Genomic DNA, 26,128 nt, shown 5'->3' with positions numbered 1-26,128 from the left:
CTCCATGAACTCTGTGATCCAGGGAGGTTGGGTGGCCTCTAGCCCTAGGGGAATAACCCTACCCCCAACTCTCGGCCTGAGGTGACTCTATGGTTGCAGGAGGCTAGGTGGGCTCCTTGTGGGCAGTGGCGGGAAGGGAGAGCAGGTTTGAAGGGGAGCCACAGAGAGAGTGGGGCAGAAGTGGCTAGAGGTGTCTGCCAAGGGAAGCAGGAAGGCAGGGGATCAAGGGCGGACATTGGGCTCTGGGGAAATGAGGGGCACTAGTTATGGCAGCCGCGCTATTACATGGAAGGGTTAACAATGATGGTGGGGCGGGTGGGGGGGGGCACTGGTCACCGCCTCCCCTCCCCTGCCTTAAGATGTTTTCCTTAAGAAAGCTCAACAATTCTGGGGGTGTCTGGATTTTTTCTTTTTGAAATATGGCAAGTTTATGGGTGACCTTCTTGGTGATGGTACCCACCCTCTCAAGTGTCCTTTTGGTAATTAATGAGGTGGAGATAACATTAATGAGGTGGAGTGCATTTTTAAGCACTTATTTTATTTTAAAACTTTAAACACCCAAGCTTTTTCTTATCTGTAAGCAGATACAACTTTGCTTCTGACAGTGAATATTAGTGTTACAAGTGCATTTACATAAAAGTTTGCAGAAATTCAAGGGTCACTCTGTATTCTGGGTTGGAGTGTCACTGTAGCTTATCAGTAGGTTTTGGGATTCAGTGACGGTTCTCCCTTAGCCACTCTCTCTGGGAAATAATTGTAGATAAATGCAACTAGCAGAATGATCCTGTGTATGTCTATTCAGAAATAAGTCTTGCTGATTTCATCTAGGTTTATTCCAGGATTGCAGCCAAGAAGTGAACCAATTCAATTTCCCCATGAGAAGGCAGGATCTATGTGGAGGTAGCATCATTAACAGATTTATCCTCTAGTGGCTAGATAAAAAATAAACATCAATTAACCTTAAATGCATATGGTCAAAGCAAGCACAGTGTAACACAAGCTGCCAAGGAAGACAAACCTGCCCTAGTTTTTGAGAAACTTAGGAATGGGTGGAGGTTGCATCCCAAACCTACTTATCACTGGGCAAAACTTATCCTCACCCAAAAATCTCCAGCTATTGCTTCCATAACTGATGCCTGGGATTAAAAGATAGGAAGTGAAAATTCCAGTATCATAACGGATAATACCAAAGGCATAAAGAAAACAATATTGAAAATGTATCTTTGGAGATCAGTGACTTGCAGTCACATTACCAAACCTTGGAGTTCTCTTTGTCCTCCAAGAGGCCATGTGTCATGACCTCATTTCCAAGGGTCTAAGTCAGTCTTTCTACTCTGGCAGGAATTTATTTCCATAAAGCTGTTCCTGATATATACCAGGCATCAAAGGCTGCTGGAGGATTAGAATGGTAATACATTTCTTTTACAGTATTTACTATTCGCATCATCCTCTAGAAAGGTAAAAGGCTGCTCCGTGGATCTTCTTCCATCCGGGCGCTTCTCAAATCCACATATGCTTACCTTCAGGAATGCTACAGCATTAATTTCTCCCTGGCTTGCTACTGGGTCACACAATATAATTAAGAGCTGTTGTCTTTTCTGGGGGTGAAGACCAGGAAGCAAAGGCAGAACAGTATTGCCCCTTTTCACATGCATGTTGCAAATGAGATAGATCCAAGGATGTAGATTTCACTTTTCTATCACTAGAGTGGTTTTAAAGACAGAAGGAGGGCATTGGTCTCTATCCTGCAAATTTCTCTGCTTTTGTCAAGCCTGGTCATTTTGAATTTGCAAAGCACTTTTCTGCTATTCAAATCTATTTAATGGCTGCAGTAGCTCAAGGTCAATTCCCCTGAGAACCGAGGTTTCCTCCTCCACCAGCTGAATGCCATTCTCCCTCCCCTTTGGAAATTTGAAAGATGCTTCTTGTGCGATGGCAGCAAAAGGTGGCTCTGATTAGGCACTATCATTTTTCATTCCCTCAAAGGAGGCATTAAGCTGTTATGGATGGAGAATATATGAAGTGGCATTTGCACTGTGGTTCTTTGGTACCGAAATCACTATATAAAGGATGATATAAATCTTTGGGTAGGGCATTGCAAGTGAGCAGAATTTCCAAACTAAAGGACTGTGATCAAACTTGGTACTCATGTGGTCCTGTCCATACAATATTAACTGTGCTCAGCTAACATGTGGAATAACACCTGTTGATTGAGAGAACAGGAATGTGAGCCAGTAAAGGCCTTCGTTACACACCTTTAGGTGCCAGGCAAAAACATTCCTCTTCTCCCAGGCCTTTGGCTAATTAAACCATCTGTGGCCTTTTAAACTGTGGAAGGAAGGGTTTATTGTTTGTTACTATGGTATGTATCCTTGTGTTTTCATACTGTAAATCACCCTGTGATCCGCAGATGAAGGGTGGTATAGAAATTTTATAAATAATAATCACCATCATTTACCCAGTGGGATGCTGCCCACTGATGACCCTCTCCCTGCCAGTGCCCAATCCCAAGAAGGCTTAGACAGAAACAGGTGTGACCTTCCAATCAGAATCAAAAGCTAGGAAACCGCCATCTTAAATATTCCCACAATGCCAAGACCCCATGTAGTTTCACTCAGGGACATTGTGATAAATTTACAATGGCAGCTGCCTGGATACAACTGATGTCATGCAGGTGCCTTTTTAAATCTTCCGTGATGCTCTAGACCAGTGTTCCCCAACCTTGGGTCTCCAGCTGTTTTTGGACTACAACTCCCATCATCCCTCGCTAGCAAGACCAGTGGTCAAGGATGATGGGAATTGTAGTCCGAAAACAGCTGGAGACCCAAGGTTGGGGAACACTGCTCTAGACCACCCAATGTAGCCCCAGAATAATGCTGTGTCAGGCAATTTTGGGTGTCATGAGACATTTAAAATGGCGGCTTGGAACCACTTGGTGATTGTGTGGGGCAACTATCAGTGCTTATGGGCCTCACCATGCTGTACGGGGCCAAGAAATTGCCTCAGTTTTAAACAGCTGGTTTTAAACAGCAGGTTAAAAATGCCATTTATTTATCACACTTGTATCCTGTTCCTCCAAAGGTGCCCAGAGGTGGCAAATATGGGAGCTGATTCATCTTATCTTCACAAAAACCATTGTCTCGGAGCTGCGTAAAATCTGAACCCAGCTCTCAGTGGTCCAAGTGCCCATGTTTTAAACTTAAGACACCCAAGCCCTTGTAATGCATTTGTCACAATTTTGTCTGTTCTGGGAAAGCTCAAAATCACCCAGTGACCTGCCTGTATAAGCAGGGACTGGAGCTCAAGTATCCCCAGTCTAAATCCAACTCTTGTTCCACTGAGTTTGCCTCTGTGTTTTTCTGTGCCTACTGAAGTGACAATATTTGAGTTTGGTTTTTTAAAAAGCTCTTTTGTGCATGCAGGTGTAAGGATCACAGTCTAGGTACGCACTATCTAAAGACAATAAACGAATATGATTGGGCTAGTCAGTAGAGGTACAAAGAATAAGAGCCTCTCTGGGAGGGATTAGAGGTCATTCTTAAGGCAAGAAACAGAAGGGCGGCAGGGAAACTATCAGATAATCCGTATATTTAGTGGCAGATCTTACATGCTGCAGTTCTCCAACCTTGATTTTCAACCTTGTGGAAAACTGGCCAATAAAACTCCATAGATGATTTTGCATAATAGGAAATTATATACTAGGAAGTTAGTTGCTCATGTATTTAAATGTATGTAAATACCGGCAGATGTTAATCTAAACACTGGATTTGAAAATATTAACTATCTCCCCACCTTCACAATTATATCGTTTGGAAAAGTTCTGTACCAATTACTATAATGCGTCATCAGTCATATGTTTAGATTTAATCTTACTTCCAGAAGCAACATCTTTTCAATGTGCCCTAGAATGGAGCTTAAAAAAAACACCACAGTGTATTTACTCTGCTCAGAATTAAGGATGTTGCAGAATGTGGGAATATATTGGCTGTACCTTGCCCCAAAGAGTTCATTCTAGCTTGGCACATTGAAGAATTTGCTTCATTGTCATATACAGAGGCAATCACGATATTCAGAAGACATGCTGTCCAAACAGATTTGTGGTTTGTACCCCAGAGGAGCACCTGCCTTGATGGGTAGTCACAATGTTGTGCCGTATGCAAATCGAACTCATGCACAGCGTGTAAGAAAGGATTAATGTTCTCACTGCTCAGTGAATGAAGAGAGTATTGGAAATTGTACCCTTCCTGAAATATGTATAAGTTGATGCGCACACATAGAAGCTGTATCTTTAATAGTTTATGTTTAAACAACTGAAACATCTAGCACCTCTCCTTAAAACCCTAAGGGCTATATTCTAATGCCAAATCTAATTTCTCAAGTTAGGGGGCAGTATGAAGATATGACATGCTAGGGAGCTGGGTTATTTCTCCTAAGGAGTAAGAACCTAAGAAAATTCCCTCTGGATTAGACAAAAGGCATATCAAGCATTCTGGGCTGTTTTCAATGTAGCACTAAGCAAACAAGTTCCATTGGCATGAGGACTTCTTCTTGAGTAGTAGAACTTTACACACACACCCATCCACCTCCTGCATGCCCCCAAAATTATGGTCTGGGGGATCCTCAAACCGTCTGATGCAGATCTGAGGATGCTGTGGGGCTTGTATGGAAGGGGAGGGAAATCCCATTCCACTAGTGCTAATCCTTGCACTAGAGCAACTATTTTATTGAATACTGCCCCGTTTCCTGCAGTGGCCAACCAAATGCTTCCTGCAGTGGCCAACCAAATGCTACCCATAAACAGGGTATACATATTATCCCTTTCACCCCTGTTGCCTTAAGGCCTTGGTATTTAGTAGTATACTGTCTCTGAACATTTAACCATCATGGCTAACAGCTGCCGGCATCATGCATGAATCTGTCTCGTCTTCTTTCAAAGCCTTCTGAGCTAATGGAAATGGCAAACCATTCTGGCTTACAATATGATGTTCTAGAAAGGCAGGTAGTGCCTTTTAGATGTTGCTGGACTATAACTCCCATTATCTCTAACCATTGGCAATGATGGCTGGAGCACACCACATTGGGTACCGTGTTCTACAATGAAGAATGGGTCCTTATTTAGAATAAGAGATCTTACTTATATAAATGATACCTCTTACGTTCTATGCTTGGATCATTTGGCTTGCCTTTCAAATACCACCTCAGCAGGGGTAAACCATGCTGGTAGGCAACAAGGCTGTTCTAAGGAATAGGACAGCGAATAATGGGTCTTTCTAAAATATTTCCTTCCCTTTTTGTTCTGTATCCATAAGTTTCTCTCCTCCTTTCCCCCTGTGCTGTGCATTGTTGAGATTTTGCAGCCCTCTTCAGATATTTGTTTCTCCATGTGATTAACAAGGAATGGAGGAGTAAGCAGAAATGAGGATTCTCACCCCACTCCTTCTGTCACCATCTCAAGTTGGAAGACAGCCATCTCCAAAGTAGACCCTGTTCTACTCCTGTAGACTTCCCAGATGATTTAGAACCCTGATTTTCCAGTGTTCTAAAGCAAATGTAGCCACCCTGCTGTAGACAGTCACCCTCCAACATGCTCTTCTCTTCTTCCTCTGCCAAGTGTTAAAATCACATGGAGAAATGAACACCTGGAAAAGGCTAGTCTTTTCTGCAAAACATACATTTTCTGTTAGAGATCACACCCCCAGCTTGCTTCTGCTCTCTCTTTGACAGCTCCCTTGCTTTGAAGTCTTGTTTGACTTGGCAGAGAATATCCATTAGCCTGTGAGCTTTTATTTTATTTTATTTAAGCTTTCTCATATTTGACCCCTGCCCCCTCCCCCGTAACAAATCCTTGTGTTGAAAACTCTGCTGGGAGTTATGTGTTCCTTTGCACTGCTGAAAGCAATGACACAGATTATTTTCAAAGTGTCCTCTAATTGGCTCACTGGCCGGAAATGCAAGGCTAATTGTAAGAATAATCCACCTGGAGCCCTGCCTGTTGCACTTTGGGCTGATGCTGAAGGAGACATTGAAACACCTGTAAAAAGATGCCCTCCTTCAAGAGAAGGGGTAGAGGGAAGCAAATTGAAAAGGGGACATGGCAACCTCTGGCACGCGCACACACACACACACACACACACACACACACACACACACTTAGACTTCCTTTGATCCTTTTGCGTGACCTCCACTGTGCCTTCAGGAGTTTCTCTCTAGCACTGAATGTTTATGACACACCATCAATGGGAATTGTTTCCTGCAAAGAATTCACAACAGTGTTATTAGACCACCACATCACTGTTTTGCCCTTTTCTGTCTCAGCTTTCATCATTATTCTCTCTGTAGCCATTACCCCTGTTATCTTTCTCTTCTGTGCTGCTCTTGCTCCTGAACCAATGTCCCTTCCTACCCCTTAATTTCTGTCTCAATTCCTCTTCCTTCCATGCCTCCTTGTGTTTATTGTATTTTCTGCATGACACAAAACATTGTCTGAGATACGGTAGTAGAAGAATTGCTTTCCCCCCTTCTAACAAACGGCTTTTTCTGGCTTTGCAATTCTAGCCAGCTGGCTCTTAGCCCCTTTGCTGTTAGTATATGTCATTTCTACTTCTGTCTGATGTACCAAATGCCAAAAGGGAATTTGTTATTCATTTTGTAAGAAAGATAATGAACCTCCATGGTGAAGTGTCTCATTAGCTAATGGGGAAAAGTTCAGAAACATTTTCAAAAAAGCTACCAGCAGCATCTCAAAACTGACCTCATGCATTATCCCTTCTTTGGGGTTGTATGTGCAGTGGGTTTCTAGCTGGTCATTATCATATGGAATTGTGAATATGGTTGCTTGATATGAAAATCAAGAAGTAGAGATGGAGGAAAAATTCTTTCAGTTCATACTTTTAGCAAACCAACCTAATTTGCTGGTCCCAGACATACATGGACTGGAATGCAACTATCAGGCAGATTGGACTTCCTGAAATGATGTGATGCAGTTTTGGTTCAAAAATATGCACACACACAAAATGATCTGTATTGGGAAAATATATACAAAAATGCTTATTTCAGGATTTTAAAAAGCATGCCCAAAAGAACACTTTTTTTGAGAGAGAGAGAGATATATTCCTTTCTCTTTACTGTTATGGAATTTGACTCACTTGGTTCATTAAAGGGCAGCAAAGCATTTGGGTATGGGAAAGGGGGAAATTTGACAGGGAAACTGAAAGGAGAATTGTTATATATTAAATAGAAATGTGAAAAAATCAAGCAAACAAACAACAGTAAAGCCCACAAAGAACAGGACTGTACAAACCTATGATTCAAATGCATGCAAAACTGACATGGAACAGAAATAAGTTGATCCATCCATATCAGGGTTAAATATTACCCCGTACACAGTTGATTCATGCAAAGTTTTTTAGAGCAGGAAATGTCATCCCTTTCCTAAGTAATCATCTAAAATATTTGCTGATCTTTGTCACTGCCATTCAGGGATCACATGAGATATCTAGAATAAACACACCAAAAAGCAGCCTGACACCCTTGCCAACAAACAGGCAGATAGGAAGAGCAATTCAGAAAACTGACAGCTAGATAATTCCATTTGGGATTCAGGATCTGTGTTTTATGATGGGGAAAGGAAGAGTCTGCAAACTGCTGCAGTTGCTCAAATGTGATGTCCCTCTAACTTTAACCCCTAGGCAGTTATTTCAGTGTATACAATCTGATAATAACCCCTTTCGCTAAGTGGAAACAAGTACCATCACAACTTAACAGTGTGTTCATCCTTTTGTAGAAGTGGAAAGCATAGTCCTCTTGCTATTCTTTGCCATGTGCAAAAGTCCAATGGGGGGGGGGTATTAACAAATGCCTGAGCCTATCAGCTGATCTACCTGAAGGAAGGGTTGCAGCCAATTGCTGGAGCCTTTAGTTGAGTGAAGACTCACTCGCCAGAAATTACTCCAGACTTGAAATGGAGCTCTCCCCAGCTAGCTGTCTAATAGCCCAGTAACACATTCCCCCCCACACTTTCTAGATACATGTCTGCACTTCCCCAGTCCTTGTCCAACCCCTGCTCCCCTTTTTGCCCAACCACTTTCCCCAGGAAAACCCAATATTTACTGCTGAATTGGAGAAAATTGCAATTTGGGTTTTCTGCGAATTGCTGTTTGCTCCAATTCAGTGGCAAAGAGCAGTTTTTCACAGGGGAAGCACCAGGGCAAAATAAAAAGGCTGTTTGATGCAAACCTGAGAAACCTGTACCCTGTTTAGAAATGTAGAGCAAAGGTAAGTGTGGATGAGCCCTAACGCACCCCACATGCATAGGTAATTGCCAGGATCCCACCTCTTTACCCACAGATCTGCTTATGAGTAGAACTTTTAGCATGGATCTCTTCCCAAGCAGCAGATCCAACATTTGCATGTTGCTCTTGCCTTTCCATAGTTCTGTAGATAATACAGAGAAGGAAATGAATATGTGCTTAATGGCAGACAATCAATGTTGCCAATGGTGAAGTTAAAACTACATTAGATGACAGGCTCTACATGTTCTATTCTGGGCTATGTAAAAATAACTCCTTTGGTGTGAGGGCCATATCAGCTTCTCTTTTGCAATATGTTCTTCTACTGCCCTGCCATCAGCCTAACAAAAACCTGGCTCAGGTTATCTCTGATGGACATCTGGTGTGGCTAGTGTAAGAGCAAGTAATGCCGCAGTTGTTTGGGGAACAGCTGGGTGCTGCTCCTATGCATGGGCTTTGCCCAGAGGAAAATGATTCAGACGATTCTTCTCTACTGCTAGAGGCACGCACACAAAAAGAGCAGAGCAGCTGTCACACAGTTCTGACAATGGCCAATTCCAGCACTTGGGCTTTGCGGAAAGAAACGGTTTATGAGCATTTGATGTAAAGTTTCTGCAGGGGTTTTGCATCATCCCTTTCTGCATTGTCAGACAGAAAAGGAAATGGCGGGGGGAGGGAGGGAAAGGCATTGGAGGTCAAGTGGCAAAAAGAAACACGCTAGGAAATAGGACTTCTGGCTTTTGTGACATTTAGCAAATGCTACCCCTCTGTTCTGAAGCTTGCTCTCCTATAAACTGGGTACAATAACATTTACACACTGTGCTGATTGCATTGCAAAGAAGCAAATTCCATTGAAGTCAATGGTCAACTTAACCTTACAGATATCATGGACTACCATAGTGGTCCCTAAAATGTGCAGTACTCCTAGCTTCCATCAAGCAGTATGGCCCTCTCCCTAACCCCACACTTTATGTGCATGGGTTTGCTCATGACATATCTCTAATGGAATAGAAGAGGTTGTGCATTTCCCTTCGTCAATATTGGATATGGGATTAGAATAACCTCTTTTTGCTTTCTTGGAGTTCATCTTCTCATGGTTCAGAAGATCCATGTAGTCTCTTCTTCTTCTTCTTCTTCTTCTTCCTCCTCCTCCTCCTCCTCCTCCTCCTCTTCTTCTTCTTCTGACTAATTTTTCTGGTAGGGGTCAGCCAAAATTGTTGAACATTTTTAAAGGAAATCACGGTTAAAAAAGGAGAATACTCATGTTGCCTAGCAATTGCTATATAAATGTAGATTCCCCATGTGGTACGCTACTGAAATGCAGATGGCAGCTCCTTGATATAGTAGCTTTTAGGCAATGGACTTACTCCACTCACCCAGTCTGCTCACTGCATCGTCCTGCCAAAAAGGAGTATAACAGGCTTTGTTTCCCAGTTGGACCTTGAATGATCAAAGTGAGTTTTCTTGAGCTCTGGTGTATTCCTGTATCCCTGGTATTCATATGGTTCTAATATTGTTTTGCTCCTCAATCATGAATTCTAGTTTTGTCTCATAGCCCACAGCCCAACACGATGAACCTAGTTCCACAGCAGCAGGGCTGAAATGAACTGTGCAATTGACGCAGTCCACTATGGGTGATCCCCAGCATTAGCCATACACTGAACAGACCCACTGAAGTCATACTCTGGTGTTGCCTCTTTTTTGCCCAAATATAAGATACAGAAAAGTGTGTAAATTCACTGTAAGACCCATGAAATTCAGTGGGACTTCTCCCAAGTAAACTTGCTAGTGAATCCATATATATGAATGAGTGAATCTCTGTTTCTCCCCAGTCCTGCATATCTATATCTATCTATCTATCTATCTATCTATCTATCTATCTATCTATCTATCTCTCTATCTCTCTATCTCTCTATCTCTCTATCTCTATCTCTATCTCTATCTCTATCTCTATCTATCTCTATCTCTATCTCTATCTCTATCTCTAATAGTGATTCAGATTCTACTGATCTGCTCATAAGTCTGCTTATAGGGGGCAGAAAGCAACTCCCCTCTCCCCTTCATTCCGTTTGCTCCCATCCCACCCGCCCCAATTTTTAAAAAAGAAAGTTCAATGAAACTTTTAGGTTCGCTTGAATGGGAAGCATGATTTTGTTCAGTGTTTTGAGTCACAATTTGTTGATTATTTAATACAGTGGTACCTCGGGTTAAGTACTTAATTCGTTCCAGAGGTCCGTTCTTTAACCTGAAACTGTTCTTAACCTGAAGCACCACTTTAGCTAATGGGGCCTCCTGCTGCCACCGTGCCACCAGAGCACGATTTCTGTTCTCATCCTGAAGCAAAGTTCTTAACCCGAGGTACTATTTCTGGGTTAGCGGAGTCTGTAACCTGAAGCGTATGTAACCTGAAGCATATGTAACCCGAGGTACCACTGTATATCGTTGTATTCTTGCTGTCGGAAGGGGTGGAGAGTTTGTGACATTTTCTGCTTCAGGTATCAAAATAACTTGACCAGGCTTGGGTCTTATTCGCATGACTGAGGAGGTGGCATCATTTGCTGCTCTACATCAGGCAGCAAAATGTCTATGACCAGGTCTGGAGCTATAGATTGAATCAATCTCTTCAGGAAAGATGAGGCAAGCCATTACTGCAGAGGCAGGCCTCGTGTACAAATTAAGCCTGTAATCAAATCTAGATGCTAATAGTAAGTGGGTTTCAAATTCCTGGCAAAATATCAACACGGTCTCATCTGTCATAGAGTTTGGGAGTTCAGTTATGTTAACGTCACCTCCCAAAACCTGCCTTTCACGGTTTGGATATTTCTCCAGGGAACAGAAAGGCAAGTCTACTTTTCCTGCCGATGTTAGCATTAAATTATTCATATCACTGGAAAATCTATACTCCATAGGTTTCTGACAGGGCATGTTAAAGCAAAGTTCAAGATGGCTGCATGAAGGGAAATCATTATGTCACCCTTCTTCTCTGACCTGATCCTTCTAAGGATTTTAAATACCATCATGCTGATATTCACACCCAACCTCTGAACATATGAGTCTTTGTCAGTACAGTGGTACCTCGTTCTGGAGGTCTGTTCTTAACCTGAAACTGTTCTTAACCTGAAGCACCGCTTTAGCTAATGGGGCCTCCTGTTGCCACTGCGCCGCTGCTGCATGATTTCTGTTCTCATCCTGAAGCAAAGTTCTTAACCCCAGGTACTATTTCTGGGTTAGCGGAGTCTGTAACCTGAAGCGTATGTAACCTGAAGTGTATGTAACCTGAGTTACCACTGTAATGGAGAGATTCTGCTTTTTTGCAAATGACTTTCTGTCTTCCAAGAGTAAAGGTAAAAATTCCCCTCCCTGTATATTGCTACCAGCTTTTACCTCAGCTGCTTGCTGCTTGGCCCCTGTGAGCACAGGATGCTGGACTCGATGGGATATTGGCCAGATCCAACAGGGCTCTTCTTATGTTCCCCAAGCAAATTGCCTGACTGGTTTCACTATATAATAACATTAATGGAAGTATCCATAAAAACATGATGGAAAACATCAATAAACATCAGTAGAATACAGGTTGATTAAAGAGAAATTCCTGTTGTGAAGGTCTGTCTAAACAATATGGTTTTCAGAAGATGGTCTGGAAGGAGATAGGGATGATTGCTGACAAACTTTGACTGGTAGGGAGTTCCACAGGGTGGAGCCTTCCTCACAAAGGACTCAGTCCCTGGAGAAAGCCAACCAAACCTCAAGAGCATGGGGAATCACCAGACGTGCCCCATCAGAGGATCTCAGTCATTAGGGTTGACCACAAAGGATCAGACAGTCCTTAAGGTACTTCGGGCGCAAGTTGTTTACGGCTTTGTGAATTAACCCAAAGCAAATGGGCAACCACTGTGTCTCTCTCAGCAATGGAGCAATATGTTGCTGATAATCTGCTCCTGTAAGCAGTCAGGTAACTGCATTCTGCGGTAGCTGCAGCTTCCGGATCACAAACACATTGTTGCAGCAATGTGCTGTTCCACCTGCTGTCTGGATTGGCACGGTTCTGCAAAAGCTACATCATATTGCATGGCTTGGCTTCAGAGAAAGCAATGTTACTACTTCCCCTAAGCATCAGAAATAGAATGCAGGATAATTCTGTACAGTCACACCTCAGGTTGAATGTGCTTCGGGATGAGTGCGTTCAAGTAGCGCTCCGCGGCAACCTGGAAGTAACAGAGCGCGTTACTTGCGGGTTTCGCTGCTTGCACATGTGCAGACACTCAAAATGACATCACGCGCATGCGCAGAAGTGCCGAAACGTGACCCATGCACATGCAGACGCGCAAACACGGGTTACGTTTGCTTCTACATGCGAACGGGGCTCCAGAACGGATCCCGTTCGCATCTGGAGGTACCACTGTATATCTTTGTGGAAGTCTGATTTTATAGTTTTAACTGATTTTTACCTTTTCTGTACTGAGTTTATTATACACTACTTAGAGATGTGATTGCAGTTAAGCAGTGCATCAATGCTTTGGTTTACAAACAAACAAACAAACAAACAAACAAACAAACAAACAAACAAACAGAATAAACATAAAATCACTTCCTATACAGTAGATGCACACCTTATGCACATTTAACTTGCCTGCATTCAGCTTTAAGCAGTTGGCAGATTTAAAAAAAAAAATTAAAAGGGGATGGAAAGGGGACAGGGGATGGAAGGTGGATGGAAAGGGGGGAGAGACTTTGGCAGTCCCACACGCCATTGCTTCCAATGAGTTTTGACTATACACGATTTTGGCTTTGGTGCTATGCCCGGAATGTAACCCCTGTGAAAATTTAGAGTGGACAGTATGCAAGAACAAATGACAGAAAACAAACAATGCTATGCGGACCCAATTCTGCTATTTGCACACACTGAAAGTTACGGTCACTTTATCAAAAGTGCTGATAGCTTTTTCAGCAGCCTTCTATTTGCTTACAATTAAACCTCTTTTAAAACTGTCTCCTTTAATGAGGTGGAAGCTCATCAGTACATAAATGCTTCCCTTTGTAGTGGTCTTGTTCCAAATAAACAAGCTTTAAACAACCATTGAAGTGAATAAATAAGAACGATTGGGAGAGACTGCAACACAATTTGTTAGCTTCAAAGGTCAAGCCAGCCTGTGTTTTTATTGGATCCGATTACCTGAGGGCATTTACGGTGCCTCGACCTAAAAACAAACAAGTCCTTTTGGCAGCATTTCCATATATTTATGTCATTTTAAGACTAATATGATCAGCTCGTCTGCCCAACTGCAGCGCAGCTAGAGCTCAGCAGTCATTATCCATTGGCTCTTGTTGAAATCCTGGGCAATAGAGAATGGCAGAGAACTCCCCAACATGGCTCTCCAGTCCACACACTGAAATTGTCACCATCGCCCTTGACAAACTGTGCTAGCCTGCCTGGATAATTGGGTAGGGGGACAACATTTTAGTCACACTAGTCCTTTATATGTCGAACTGATGATCTAATTATGCTTACGAATAATAAAAAGATGACTTAGGAATACTAAAAGGTGGAAGACAGTTTTGTGCTGCTGGCAGAACCTGTACATTGACTGACATATAGGTCATCCAAAGGGCTGAGCCAAACCTCCCACCTCACTTCACTTTGCATGGCTGCAAGCAAGCTTTTCCCTTTTGGTGAGTTTTTCACAGGGTGGCTTGCAAAGAGGGGCAAAGGGCTCATCCCACTAACTGCAGCAGCAACTGCATTCCAAGTGCTCCGTTGTTTTTTATCCCCATATACTGCCAGGGTGAGGACAGGAAGATCACTTCTGTCAATCTGATCTGGCTTCAGATATCATCATCTGGCCTTCAAATCCTATCGAAACAAAAGAAGTGCCATGGTCAGACCACTTCCTGGTGCAACTTGACTTCTCCGCGACCCTTCCCCTCTGCAGGGAGGTGGGACCGATTCGGATGGTCCGCCCCCGCCACTTAATGGATCCAAATGGCTTCCAGAGAGTGGTAGGGGATGCTTTATCCCATGTTGATGGCCTTTCAGCTGATTCCCTGGTGGCCCGCTGGAATGTGGAGTTAACCAGGGCTATTGACTGTTTGGCTCCGAAGTGCCCTCTCCGATTGCATGGAGCCCGGACAGCCCCGTGGTTTTCCACGGATCTGAGGGCAATGAAACAATCGTTGAGACGGCTAGAGCGCCGGTGGCGGATGACCCATTCTGAAGCTGACCGGACACAGGTTAGAGCTCAGTGTCGAGCCTACCAAGTGGCGGTAGCGACGGCGAAGAAGGCCTTCTTCGCCGCCTCTATTGCATCTGCAGAAAACAGCAGCAGGAGACTTTTTCAGGTGGTCCGCAATTTAGCGGAACCACCTGCTACATCGGGGCCCAGTACGTGCCACATGATCTCCTGCAATGATTTTGCAAAGTTTTTTGCAGATAAAGTCGCTCAGATTCGGGAAGAGGTAGACGCCACCGTGGGAGCAGGGCCAGGGCGGGAGAGTGCTAGAGTCCTGTCTAGTCAAATTGCGTGGGATCAATTCCAATCTGTTACCTCCGAGGATGTGGACAGGCTGCTTGGACGAGTGAAACCAACCACCTGTCTCCTGGATCCTTGCCCATCCTGGCTTATAAAAGCTAGCCGGGAAGGGCTGGGCGATGGGCTTCGTGGGGTGGTGAATGCTTCCCTCCGTGAGGGAACCTTCCCAGACCCGTTGAAAGAGGCGGTTATTAAACCGCTTCTTAAAAAACCATCTTTAGATGCAGCCACGATGGCCAACTATCGCCCAGTCTCAAATCTTCCATTCTTGGGCAAGGTGATTGAGCGAGTGGTTGCTGAACAACTCCAGGCACGCCTGGAAGAAGCGGACCATTTGGATCCCTTCCAATCGGGATTCAGGCCTCATCACGGGACTGAAACTGCCTTGGTCGCACTGGTTGATGATCTCCGGCGGGCTAGGGACAAAGGTGAGAGCTGTTTCCTAGTTCTGCTGGATCTCTCAGCGGCATTTGATACCATCGACCATAACATCCTTCTGGACCGTCTTGAGGGGCTGGGAGCTGGGGGTACTGTCATACAGTGGTTCCGCTCCTTCCTCCTGGGCCGTGTTCAGAAAGTGGTGGTGGGGGATGAGTGTTCAGACCCCTGGGCTCTCACTTGTGGGGTGCCTCAGGGTTCTGTCCTCTCCCCTATGCTTTTCAACATCTACATGAAGCCGCTGGGAGAGATCATCAGGGGGTTTGGGCTGGGTGTTCATCAGTATGCAGATGATACCCAGCTCTACCTTTCTTTTAAATCAGAACCAGTGAAGGCGGTGACGGTCCTGTGTGAGTGTCTGGAGGCGGTTGGAGGATGGATGGCGGCAAACAGATTGAGATTGAATCCTGACAAGACAGAAGTACTGTTTCTGGGGGACAGGAGGCGGGCAGGTGTGGAGGATTCCCTGGTCCTGAATGGGGTAACCGTGCCCCTGAAGGACCAGGTGCGCAGCCTGGGAGTCATTTTGGACTCACAGCTGTCCATGGAGGCACAGGTTAAATCCGTGTCCAGGGCAGCTGTGTACCAGCTCCATCTGGTACGTAGGCTGAGACCCTATCTGCCCGCGGACTGCCTCGCCAGAGTGGTGCATGCTCTGGTTATCTCCCGCTTGGACTACTGCAATGCGCTCTACGTGGGGCTACCTTTGAAGGTGACCCGGAAACTACAACTAATCCAGAATGCAGCAGCCAGACTGGTGACTGGGAACGGCCGCCGAGACCATATAACACCGGTCTTGAAAGACCTACATTGGCTCCCAGTACGTTTCCGAGCACAATTCAAAGTGTTGGTGCTGACCTTTAAAGCCCTAAACGGCCTCGGTCCAGTATACCTGAAGGAGCGTCTCCACCTCCATCGTTCTACCCGGACACTGAGGTCCAGCACCGAGGGCCTTCTGGCGGTTCCCTCACTGCGAGAAGCCAAGTTACAGGGAACCAGGCAGAGGGCCTTCTCGGTAGTGGCGCCCTCCCTGTGGAACGCCCTCCCACCAGATGTCAAAGAGAACAACAACTACCAGACTTTTAGAAGACATCTGAAGGCAGCCCTGTTTAGGGAAGCCTTTAATGTTTGATGTATCACAGTATTTTAATATTCTTTTGGAAGCCGCCCAGAGTGGCTGGGGAAACCCAGCCAGATGGGCGGGGTATAAATAATAAATTATTATTATATTATTATTATTATTATTATTATCGGGTACACTGAGGCATCATGAAACCAATTCAGTGTGGGGGCAATTCTTCCTTCCCTCACTTCTGGTGTTTTGGCGGTAAAATGTTTAGAACAGCACTGTCACTGACACTGCCAGAACCACAAACTAACAGCAAAAGGTGAAAAGGTTGGGGGGGGGATTTTTAATGAAAACCTCCTCCCCAGCTCACTTTTGAGCTAAAACAGCATTCTTGAAGGTTTAGGTCACTCTAGTCCAGGGGTCAGCAACCTAAGGCCCATGGGTCAGAAGTGACCCATGGAGGTTGTTTGACCAGTCCGCGAGCCGCCCCCAAACCAAGCTGCCCGCTCACACGCTGTGCTTGACCGGCACAGCACGGCACAGGGACTCGCTTCCGTGGTGCTGACAATTGTGGGCACACACACGCAGACACTGAAAATTGCAGGCATGTGTGATCCGGTCCATGGAGGGATCTCTATGGGACCGATCTGGCCCAGGCAAGATAAACCTTGCCAGCCCCTGCTCTAGTCATTCATTCCAGCCACATGGATTGTAGGCATCACTAACAAAGGATAGGGGATTGGGGGAGAAGGATAGGGAAGTGGTATGAATGCAATAGCAGGAGGGAAAAGATTTCGCAGAAGGAAGATAAGGATGGTAGAATCAATCCCCCACCCCAACCCCCAACACTTTCTTTGCTAGGTTCTTCAGTCTGCTTAGATTTCAGGACACACACCCCACACACAAATGGGGAGGGGGACTTTCCCTGACCTTACATGAGAGCTGTGTATTTTAACTTACATTCAAAAAATGTGTTTAGAGGTACCCAAGGTGATTTGGTTAATCTCCACACTAGCTATCCAATGCCCATTGGCCTTAGACAATGAACTTTTAATTAGGTCCTCTTTACTAGCAAGCTCTCTCTCTTTTATTTAATCTTTCTAATATTGCAAAATGGAGCCAGGTTAATTGCATTCAGTGGATAATGCGCTATGGAATGCAGAGTATATGGGAGACCTTACAGCAGGGAAGGGGAGACAGAGATCCCTGCTAAGGGGGATGCCAACAGAGACCCCATCAGGGAGTATTTGCCACCTGCTCATGGGCAGCTTACTGGGCACCAGCATGGCCAACTGCTCAGAGGTCTAGGTAGCAGCCGATCGACCTGCCCAATCCCAACAGCCACCATGCGGGCACACCATAGAGATAGGAAAAGGTTAAGTGTGATCCTCGCACGCACACTTCCTTGTTCTGTTTGCAAAAACTCAGACATTTTGGCAAATTCAAAAAATCCACCCACTCAGTGGTGCAATGTTGTGAAGGGAGGATTTTCAGCTGACTCTCTGCCCAGTTTTTGTATACAGTGGAGACCTTGGCTCAGACTTTCCCTTGTAGAAGCTGCAGTAGGAATACTGTAAGCCTTGCTATAAACACCTAAAACATGCTAAGCAAAGCCGGCAACATACCCTGCCAAACCAGGTAACCCCACCACCAAAGAACTCCCCTTGTTTAAAAACAATTCAGAGATGCAGGGAGCCTTGGCAGGCACCAAGGAGGTGGCAAGTGGGGGTGTCGTGCCCACACACCAGGGACTGCAGTTATAAGGAATAAAAGGAGCAGCTTTTCTGGCAAAGAGCCACAGGAACAGGAAATATATGGAGCTGAGAGAGAAGGAAATAGGCACCCCCACCTCCAAGTCTGATCTATGGATGCTATGACCCTGGAGCTGCCATGGGAAATCTTGTATTTCCTAAAGATGTTACAAGCTACTTAACTCAAGTAGGGGAAAGAAATAGATTAGATGACCAAAGAACTAGGCGGTATAAATTAGATTGGGCTCAGTCAGATATGGCAGAACAATTTGTGTTTCTCTTCTTCAGAGGCTGTTGTCGCAGCCCCCATTTTTCATAACTGTCATCTTGCCCTTTTCTCTTAAGCAAAGGGAAGAGCAAGGAGAGGGTTGGTGTTCTGCGAGCACGCACATCTTCAGGTGCCAGCAAGTATTAAAGTCGGCTGGGATGGAGGCCAGAATAAATGCCTCAGGCATCTCTGAAGCACATGGAGATGGAAGAAGCCACCGATGAAAATCTTTAAGTGCTGAGAGTCCTCCAGTGAAGGAAAGACACAACCATATATGTAGTTAGGAACCCTAATTTTGGATCCTCTACAAAAAGGAAGGAGGCTGTTTAGACAACTGAGGTGCAGTCCTCTTTTGCTGTACTGCTTATGAAGCAGGCTTTCCAAAATTCTGCTAGGCCAAGTGCGGGGAACCTGTGGCTCTCTAGACATTGTTGAACTACAAGTCCCATCAACCCTGACCATTAGCCATGCTAGTTGAGGCTGATGGGAGTCCAGCAACACCTGGAGGAGCTCCAGAGGTTCCCAACCCCTGTGCAGTTTCCACTGCTGCATTTGCCTAAGGGCCCCTGTTGTTGTTTTCTAGTTTTTTGTTTTGCCAAGTGTGCATGGCTCCTTCAGCATGGGATATGTTGACCTGTTATCTTCCTGACCCCATATGGGATATTAGGATGTGTTGAATTTTTCAACTTTCAAATTCCAAAAATGAGGGGTGCTAAAAAGTTGTAACGTGACTTGGGAATTCAAATGATATTTTGGTTAAATTAATATAATTTCGTTTTGCTTGGTAAGTAAAATGTGTGTCAAATGGCACAGAAATCGTTAAAAACGATTGCCAAGTACTTGCAGTAATTTTAATATTTTATTATTATTATTTATTAATAGTATTATTTAGCACTGCCTGACATTTTCAGAAGGTAAAATTAAAATTCCTTGGTTTTTCCCAAGCAGTTTATGTCCTTCTTCGTCAGATGCAGTCTTGCCAAGGTAACTGTTGTCTAATCACAAAGATAATAGGAGATCTGAATTCCTCACACCCAAAAACATATTTTTAAGACCCATTCACTGAAGAAATTTGCAAAAGTTAAGTTTCAACCCCTAAAATTATATGCCCTAATGGGATATTGTCCTGCATGAGATATGTTGTCCTGTTATCCCGTCAGACCTCATCATGTCCCATGCTGAAGACTGTGACTCTTAATCAGGCACACAAAGGCATCCCCACACCTTTCCACCCTCTATCCAAGCATGAGGTGTTATCAAATTCATGAACACATTCCAGCAGGAAAAATCACTCAATGAGGATACAGAACAGGGCTGCTGAAGGGCGCAGCCTCAAGTGAGGGCATGGCTATGGAGAGTCTTGACCAGACTGAGCATTCCAGAGAGTTGCATTTGGCTCCTTGGCTTAAAGTGTTCTACTGATCTGGCCAGCTGGAGAGTTCAGAAGAACTTGCACAATCTTTTGTGACATTTTAGCTGTCTCAATGAAGGCTGCATGTAAGTAAGTAAAGTGAAGATATATATGTGAATATGTATTTGGAAGAAAGAATTTGGATGCTTATAGAAACTGAATTGACTTGGGACTATTCAGGGATATGACTTGGAGGCGGGCGGCGCTTATGGATAGCTTCATTGAAACATCTGCTCAGTGTACCGAACCAATCCAATCGGGAAAATAAGACATTATGCTATATAAAAGATAAGGTTGGAAATAATAACGAAACACATCACTATGGGATAGTTCAGTGTCATTCCCCTACTTTTAAAAAATATGTGCAATTTTCTGCTGAAGAAATAAATTATAGGTATTTATACTTGTGAATGTTTGGTGGTAATAAATCATGGACAAAAGTCCATGGAAAGGCAAAGAACGCTTTGTGACTGCACTCTGTGAATAGGCAGAATTAGTGCTTTGTGGACTCCTCCCGCCACTAGCCTTAGCCTTATCAAAACTCTTCTTGCTTCCATTGGTTCTCCTGCAATATTTAGCCTGAGCAGATATCTCCAAGTGCATGCTTGTTGTTGTTGCTGTTGGCAGTGGCACCTTCTGCCTCGGGAGACAATGGAGAAGTGCGCCCTTGAGGGTGAAGTCAAACTGTTGGAGAATTACAACGTCTGCTGCGGCTATAGAGACTGATATGAGAGAGACAAGTTTGATTCCAAAGGGACATGAAGACATCTGGTTTTGCTGTTACCAGTATACATGCATACATGTCTAATAATAATAATAATAATAATAATAATAATGTTTTATTTATACCCCACCCTCCCCAGCCAAGGCCGGGCTCAGAGCGGCTTACAAGCAATAATAAAAACAAGATGAATGATTACAACTTAAAAACAAAAATAAAATACAACATTAAAATAATGGAACATTAAAATATTGAAATGTAGCCTCATTGCAGGAGGAGAAGGAAAGAAAAAAGAAAGAGAGGGAGGGAGGGAATCAAATTGGCTCCAAGCCAAAGGCCAGGCGGAACAACTCTGTCTTACAGGCCCTGTGGGAAAAAATCAGATCCTGCAGGGCCCTGGTCTCATGAGACAGAGCGTTCCACCAGGCTGGAGCCAGAGTTGAAAAGGCCCTGGCTCTGGTTGAAGCCAATCTAACTTCCTTAGGGCCTGGGACCACTAGGGTGTTGTTATTTATGGACCTTGAGGCTCCATAATTATATTTTTTATAACCCATCTTTTTTTATATAACCCATCTTTCCTCCTGAGAACTCAAGGGACCTGCAAACAAAGTTCCATTGAGACACATGGGTTGTGGGAGGAACTTTTTGGTTCACATTTTAATGCTAACCTACCATATTCGCAGTTGGTGAACCAACATGAACAAACCAAAACACACCTCACCTTCTCTCAGTTTGGTTATGCAGTTCTCCAGCCATATGGTGTGTGGGGCGGGGAATGCATACACCATACCAGCCAAGTGCCCCATTTTAAGCGGGATGGCCCCGCTTTCTTTGACGGCACCCCAATTTCACTTGGCGAGAGTGCAAGAGAAGCAGCAGGGCAGGCGGCTGGATGAGTGGGGCTGGATGAGATGGATGAATGAGGACTGGCAGAGATAGGTGGGTGGGAGCACTAAGGAGAGCAGAGATCAGTCAGTCAGGTGGTGGAGGTTGCCTCAGGTGGTGGTGGTGGAGGAGGAGGCCAGGAGCACCATTTCCTGTTTTGCCTCAAGCAGCAAAATGTCGTGGGCCAACCCTGCTGCTTACCTTCACCATGGTTTGTCATCATTGCTGCACTAGCATGAACCATGGTTAACACTAAAAAGTGTTTGCTGCCTCTCACCATGATTTGAAACCAGAGTTTGAAGCAGGTTTGGCATTAACTATGGTTAATAATAAGGGGACGCGGGTGGCGCTGTGGGTAAAACCTCAGCGCCTAGGACTTGCCGATCGTATGGTCGGCGGTTTGAATCCCCGCGGTGGGGTGTGCTCCCGTCGTTCGGTCCCAGCGCCTGCCAACCTAGCAGTTCGAAAGCACCCCCGGGTGCAAGTAGATAAATAGGGACCGCTTACCAGCGGGAAGGTAAACGGCGTTCCGTGTGCTGTGCTGGCTCGCCAGATTCAGCTTGTCACGCTGGCCACGTGACCTGGAAGTGTCTGCGGACAGCGCTGGCTCCCGGCCTATAGAGTGAGATGAGCGCACAACCCTAGAGTCTGGCAAGACTGGCCCGTACGGGCAGGGGTACCTTTACCTTTACCTATGGTTAATAATAATAATCATAATAATAATAATCATACCCCACCCATTTGGCTAGGTTTCCCCAGCCACTCTAGGCAGCTTACAGCATATATGAAAACACTGTAAAACATCAAACACTAAATCTTCCCTGATATGGGACTGCCTTCAGTTAATGGTGGCACAGAAATGTCCAAGTTAGTAACTGTGGTAAAGCCTAGCAGCAGACATATGTGAGTAACTCACACAAAAAGAGGGGCTCTTGTCCCGCAGTTTGGCCCTGATCCCTTTACTCTTATATCATAGCCTGTCCAACTACAAATTACCATTTGTGGGGGGCAGGGAGTGTTGTTAAAGTATAAGAATAGTATTTATTCATAAGCATTTCCTCATAAAGATTTTCCCACCACCACCACCATGCAATGTTTTCTACTCTCTCCAATGCTGAGGAACTATTTTAATCCCAAAAAGAATTGTTAGCAAGTTCTCACTGGTTGCAGAAATAAGACACAAAGTTAATGGCATTCATAGCAGCAAGTTTGTTTGAAAAATATATACCAAAGATAAGGAGCTGCTATCTGTGGTGCAATTAAGCTGCTGCTGCCTGTCATGAAATCACTAATGTGATCAAACTGTGAAATACACAGCAGATGAATAATTAAATCCAGATGTCTTCCCATAATGATGAGAGAGAAAGCCTTACAAACTTTGAAAAAGAAGGAAGAAAAAAGTAGGTAAACCTCCATTTTTTACCTTTCCGGACTCTAGAAAGAATCCTCCAGTGAACTAATCCAATGTACTGCTTCATAAAGAAAATCAAATCAATGTCCTATTTAATAGCTAGTAATGGAAGGACTTGCTACATCAAGCACACTGTATATAACAGGCCCAACAGTGTGGTTTTCTTAAGGAGAAATAATTTAGTTATCATTAAACTCCTTGGAAACTAGCTATAATAATGCTCTTCAGTTATCAGGGGTATCATTTTTTCCTTCAGGCAGAGCTGCAGAAATGTGAATCTAAAACCTTTATTGCGTGTGATAATGAAGTGAGTCCATTTCAGCCTCAAACTGTGGCAATTCTTTATCTCTCCAAAAAGGGTGTGGGATTGAAATCCATTTGTCTACCCAGCCAAAGTTGCTGAGTTCACAGATAGCTATCACTGATGGAACATTTCCTATATATTTTTAGCAGTAGGATTTTTTAAAAAGAAAAAAATAACCACCATTATGATTAATTTGAAGAAATCTACAAAGAAAATATAATCACAGCAGTTTAAATGTTTAAGTGTCTGATGCACAAAAGAGAAGTAAGGCATTTAAACACTCATTTTCCTGCAATTTGCAGAGCACCCTATTAGCTTTTTCACTTCCCTGCAGACATAGCTCTCTTGTCCATGGGTGTCTTTATTCTGCTCCTCCTTTCCCCAGCCATTTCCATCTTTAGCTTCACAAGGATCCATCATCTTCCTCCTGGTGATCATTCTTTTCTTCCTTTTTTATGCCTATTACGGTTGTGTAGGAATACATTTGAAGGTCCTTTATCTAAACCTCAGTTGTATGCATCTATTGATTATTCAAATTAAGTGTCTGTTCCTCCGATGCTCTGGAACAATGGCAGCTTTGTACAAACAGAACTGGTTGATCTTGACTTGCATTTTGATGTAATTTTTTTATGCCTTGAAAGCACTTGGCTGAATTAGTACGTAAAGACAGTGTTGTCACCTAGTTAATGTGTGGGTAGTTGCCTACCCTATGCTGAGGTTAAACATCTGTCTCTCCTTTGTCCCATTCCAGACAGGAAAGGTGGCACAGAAATCTCTATAAATAAACATAAGAAAAGCCCAATTGGATCAGGACAACAGTCTATCTAGTCTAGCATCCTGTTTCCCAAAATGGCCAAGTGGATGCCTCCATGACATGAGGGCAACATCCTTTCCCCATCGTTGGTCCCCAGCCACTGGCAAATTGCTTCCAAATCTGTAGGTTACATACAGCCATCATTTATAGACATATCCTTCATGCCTAATCTCCTTTTTCATAGCCATCTGTAATCCTAACTCTACTTATCTGGGAGCAAATGCCATTGAATTTAATAGGACTTACTTCTGAGCACACAGGTTTAGGGTTGTGCTATAGCTAGTGCAACCCCAAAGTTGGCCACGACTGGACCTAATGGTCAGGGGTCCACTTTACCTTTACCTATAGCTAGTGCACATCACATTTTATGACAGAGAATTCCATAAATTGATTGTGTACTTTGTGAAGCAGTATTTTCTTTTGCCTGCCCTGAATCTGCTGTTATTTGCTTTCTTTTGATGACCCTAAATTTTAGTTTCATGTGAAAGGACCCTCTTTCTCCACAATTTGCATAATTTTATAAACTTCTGTCAGGTGTGTGTGTGTTCCCCTTGGTTGGCTTTTTTCTAAACTAACCCCCCTCCCCAAGGTATCATAGTCTTTTCTCACAGAGAAGTTATTCCAATCTCCAGATCACTTCCCCATGTCTTCTGAAGCTTTACATTATCCTTTTTAAGATGAGGTGACCAGAACTGTACATGGTGTTCCAAGTATGAGTGTACCATAAGATTTGCATAATGGCATTATGATACTGGCAGTTTTTGTTTTTTTTTTTAATCTCTTTCCTAGTAAGCCTTTACATGGATTTTGGCCTTTTCAAAGCGGCTGCGCATTGGGTTGAGCTATACAACATTACTCCAATATCTCTTTTTAGGTTAGTCACTGCCAGTTCAGACTCTGTTAGTGTTAGGAATCCTCCCCCTTAATATGTACATTGAACCACTCTTGTCATTTCTTTGCCTCTTCACTCATTGTGAAGAGATCCATTTGAAGTTCTCTCCAGCCTGAATATTGTGGTGTTCCCTGCAAACCTGGCCATCCCATTAGTTACCCCTAACTCCAGATCATGTATAAACATTTAAAAACAGCAACACTAGTCCTTATACAGAACAGTGGGGAACCCCCTTATTTGTGGTGAAAACTCTTTGCTTTCTGTTCTTTAACCAGTTGCCAGTCTATAAAATAATCCATCCTTATGTTCGCTAAATTTACTTAGTAGTCTTTGAGATGGATAGAAGATAAAATCCCCACCAGAGAAGAATGGCAAATTAAACTGTTGGACTATGCCAAAATGGCAAAATTGACTGGAAAGCTCAGGAACCAAGAAGACAAAAGCACTTGCTCCTCTGATTTGGTGGTGAGATAACAGGAGAGGAGAAGGTCACACAGTTCACATACACATACACATATTCTGTGTGTTCCTTTTAAGCAGAGCAGAAAATCTAAAGAAGATGAGCCAGGGAGAAATTCTCATAGATATTTGTTTACTAAGAGGAGAGGAGGGAGTTTCATTCCAGCCAAGTCAATTCCAGCAGCAGCCAGCCGTTCAGTTCCCAACGCCGGTGGCATTAGCTGTCCCAGGCCCAAACAAACCAGTTCAGCTTCTTCTTCTATTTTTGTCAGAATTACATGGCTGGAAGGGAAAGGAGACAGTTTCCTTTCAACTGTTTCCTAATCACAGTTTCATATTTTTTTTAAAAAAATTGAAACAAACCAACCAACCTGATGCCACACATCTGCAGCCCTAAAACCCCAGCTTGGTTTTCATGAAGCAGAAAGAAAGAAAGAAAGAAAGAAAGAAAGAAAGAAAGAAAGAAAGAAAGAAAGAAAGAAAGAAAGAAAATTATGGGCTCATGTAGGGCTTATCTAATATTAAGCTTCATATAGCAGAGGGTTGTTGTTGTTGTTGTTGTTTTGGGGGGGAATTCATCATTCTGTAATTTCATTACAGGCTCCAACTTCCTGTATCATCTGTTTTATACCTTGCACACCTTCTGTTGAGAAAGGTTGTTGTCATCCCCCCGAAGAGAATCCAAACAAGTACCACTAGGGGGTTTGTGTTTGTGCAAGGATACATGCTTGCTTGAGCAACTTGATGTTCTACTAATTGAACATGCAGTGTTAGAACACGAGCAAATCCCCAATCTCACTGTCAGGAACAACTAGGAGGGTTTTCCTTTTGAAATCCTAGACTTCTTCCATCATATACGAACCCAGATATGCCAGCAAAATTGCCATCAT

General features: G+C 43.8%; 1 protein-coding gene across 24 annotated transcripts in view; it reads left to right on the top strand.

Annotated features, from left to right (window-relative positions):
• NRXN3 (neurexin 3) overlaps positions 1-26,128 on the top strand; it is a 1,192,693-nt gene that overhangs the window by 1,077,028 nt on the left and 89,537 nt on the right. Inside the window, exon 5 of one of the 24 annotated variants that reach the window (XM_077925156.1) lies at positions 21,446-21,453. The exons of the other annotated variants lie outside the window; for them this stretch is intronic. Within the exon in view, the coding sequence (XP_077781282.1) occupies positions 21,446-21,453 (8 nt within the window). The remainder of the gene's footprint in view (positions 1-21,445; positions 21,454-26,128) is intronic. 24 annotated transcript variants of the gene reach the window in all.

This window comes from Podarcis muralis, chromosome 1 (assembly GCF_964188315.1).
Source record: "Podarcis muralis chromosome 1, rPodMur119.hap1.1, whole genome shotgun sequence".
Lineage (NCBI taxonomy): Eukaryota > Metazoa > Chordata > Lepidosauria > Squamata > Lacertidae > Podarcis > Podarcis muralis.
This window is presented reverse-complemented; position numbering and strand designations above follow the sequence as displayed.